Source organism: Limulus polyphemus, unplaced genomic scaffold (assembly GCF_000517525.1).
Source record: "Limulus polyphemus unplaced genomic scaffold, Limulus_polyphemus-2.1.2 Scaffold15992, whole genome shotgun sequence".
In the NCBI taxonomy this organism is placed as follows: Eukaryota; Metazoa; Arthropoda; class Merostomata; order Xiphosura; family Limulidae; genus Limulus; species Limulus polyphemus.
Genome location: NW_013681602.1, coordinates 170 through 3,502, shown reverse-complemented (window position 1 = coordinate 3,502; position 3,333 = coordinate 170). Strand labels below are relative to the sequence as shown.

Here is a 3,333-nt window from a genome sequence, read left to right as displayed (position 1 = left end):
CCCAGCATACCTTCAACCCTGTAATATTAGTATCCAGCATACCTTCAACCCTGTAATATTAGTAAGATGTTTTACTTTAAACAGGATTAAGTCACAGTAAGATATTCTACTTTAAAACAGGATTAAGTCACAGTAAGATATTTTACTTTAAAACAGGATTAAGTCACAGCAAGGTGTTTTACTTTAAAACAGGATTAAGTCACAGCAAGGTGTTTTACTTTTATAAAGTTGACTCTTCTGTTTTCTTTGAGAACAGATTATTAAGTTGCTATTTTGCACCAGTGAAATGGAAAGTATATCTAAATGTGATGTGAATATTTCTTGTCTGGATTCTCTCTCTGGAAAACTTGGTAATCTTACAGGGTTGAAGGTATGCTGGATAATAATATTACAGGGTTGAAGGTATGCTGGATAATAATATTACAGGGTTGAAGGTATGTTGGATATTAATATTACAGGGTTGAAGGTATGCTGGATATTCTTTAAAACAGGATTAAGTCACTAGAATATCTTACTGTGACTTAATCCTGTTTTAAAGTAGAATATCTTACTGTGACTTAATCCTGTTTTAAAGTAGAATATCTTACTTTTAATCCTGTTTTAAAGTAGAATATCTTACTGTGACTTAATCCTGTTTTAAAGTAGAATATCTTACTGTGACTTAATCCTGATTTAAAGTAAATTATCTTACTGCGATTTAATCCTGATTTAAAGTAAAATATACACACACTGCTCAGTTACAGTATGTGAAAAAGAACAGACGTTGATACTCGAGGTAAAAACTTTAGTTTATTAAATTGAATTTTCAGCTATTAATTCTCTAAATATAAATTAAAAAGAATTAAGTTAAAGTAAAATTTCCACCACTCAAAAAATACACATTAAACCATATAATTCTGTTATTACAGCATGCTGAATTCTTGACTCTTATTGTACAGAAATTACAATTTAAGCAACCAAACATTTGATTATGTTACACTTATTGTCAAATACTACTGTCTGTAGAAAAAGTTGAAATTAATTATTTATTTTTAGAACTTTCTTCCCACTTCTACAGTTGCTATGATGGTAATAACAGAAATTTACGTAAGTTCTCACCAATCATCGCTGTGTAGTCAGTGGCACCAAATATCAATTCTGGTGCCCGATAATAGCGTGAACAAATGTATGAAACATTTGGTTCGCCTTTAACAAGGTTTTTAGCACTGAAACAAAAGAAATATATTAAAACAAGTTTAATTTTCAGCACTTAAGTTTTTTTTATTTGAAATATTTAAATACATGTAGTATTTTAATGATAAAGAGTTGAAAACAAATTCTTTACTCGGTTTTTATCAACAAGCTGACTTTTTCAAAATAATAAACAGATTTTGGCTTAGCCTTTACAATAATTAAATCTTCACTATGGTAACAATACACAAAACTAACAATGATACTATCTTGTCCTTTCTCACAAAATGTCACAAAAATGTTTATTTTATTACAATAAAAAATAATATTAACAGAAAAAACACTATTTTAAGGTATTTCAAACAATTATTAATCAACCTGTTTATAGTCAAGGAAACTAAAAAGCATAGAGCAAGTAAAAATAGCTATTAGCTACACAAAAATTTCAGTTTTTAATAACTGATATATATTAATAATAATAATAATACAATAACTGAAATTTATAAAAAATAATTCAAATTTTGTCAATAAAAAATTTTATATTAACAGTAATTGTCAAATTTCAATTATATTTTTGGTTTAAATATTCTCCAAGTTTCCCTCACCTTCCAAAATCACATAACTTCAAAACTCCTGTTTCTGGATCCAGAAGCAAATTTTGTGGCTTGATATCCCGATGACAGATTCCTAAAGAATGAATGTAAGCTAAGCTTCGGAACAGCTGAAACATGTAGAGCTGAAATAAAAGAGCATAAAGGTGAATGTAAGCTAAGCTTCGGAACAGATGAAACATGTAGAGCTGAAACAAAAGAGCATAAAGATGAATGTAAGCTAAGCTTCGGAACAGCTGAAACAAAAGAGCATAAAGATAAATGTAAGCTAAGCTTCGGAACAGCTGAAACAAAAGAGCATAAAGATGAATGTAAGCTAAGCTTCGGAACAACTGAAACATGTAGAGCTGAAATAAAAGAGCATAAAGTTTATGCTCATTGAATCCACAAATTGCAGTTAAATATGTTACACATCGGCCCTTCGTAATTAGATAAGACAATAAAAATGACACGTCTTCAAAACAACTGATATTAAACCCAGAAAATCTTGTTAATATATCTATTACTAAGGTCTAAAAATATTTTATATGCTGAATACAAAGTTCTGAATCCATATATTAAAGTTAAATGTGTTACACATCGGCCCTTCGTAATTAGATAAGACAATAAAAATAACACGTCTTCAAAACAATTGATATTAAACTCAGGAAATCTTGTTAATATATCTATTACTAAGGTCTAGAAATATTTTATATGCTGAACACAAAGTTCTGAATCCATATATTAAAGTTAAATATTTACTTCAAACAGTAAAAGAAAAATCTCTCTTAGTTATTTCCAGAATAGATGGGTGTAACTGATATACTTTGATTTGATTTTTTATTTCCACAGTGGAAATACTTAAACACTTGAAGAAAACTTACTAAGTAGTATCTAATTTTGGTTTAAAAAAACAACAACATTTTTTTAGAGTAAAAAAAAATGTCTAACAAGCTATAAAAAAAATTTCCCAATCTGGGGTTTGTTTCCGAGTCTTATAATCTTCCCATTAAATTCCTTTGTTTGTCCGTACAGGAATTCCATCTAGTCACTTTCCAACAAAATCATAAATTACGACTCGCACCACTCTGTTTAACCTATACTGATGTAAGTAGTCAATACTCTGGTATATCCAATGGCATTTAAACTTTCAAAGTAGTACTTCATCAGTTCACACAACATGACATCATAAAAGGTTGTAATAATGAAACCTCAACCCAAGATGGATATTAAGTTGAGAAACAAAGCAAAGATAATTATAAACTATATTTCTTATTTATATATACTATGTTTATAATGGGCAGAAATATTCTAAAAAAATATCTGAAAATGCATTGTTGACTGGTAACATTATTTAGAGCTGAGCAAAAATGAAAGTTTGAACATTTTTTTTATTTAAAATTACACTAAGTAAATGCTACGAACTGACAAAATATCAATCCTAAAATATATTTGAGTTACAAAATTTTGAAATACAGTAAATGGGCAGTTTTAATTCTCACAAAATATCAATCCTAAAATATATTTGAGTTACAAAATTTTGAAATACAGTAAATGGGCAGTTTTAATTGAT

At 28.4% G+C, this 3,333-nt stretch overlaps 1 protein-coding gene across 1 annotated transcript; it reads right to left on the bottom strand.

The window, feature by feature from the left end:
• Positions 1-1,098: 1,098 nt before the first annotated feature.
• Positions 1,099-3,064, bottom strand: LOC111084293 (glycogen synthase kinase-3 beta-like; the record flags this gene model as incomplete). The annotated part of the gene is made up of 2 exons (XM_022381049.1): positions 1,776-3,064; positions 1,099-1,205 (listed from the first exon to the last, which is right to left on the bottom strand). Coding segments are annotated over exons 1-2 (454 nt in total), but the record flags the coding sequence as incomplete, so codon positions are not given.
• Between the last annotated feature and the right edge of the window lie 269 nt (positions 3,065-3,333).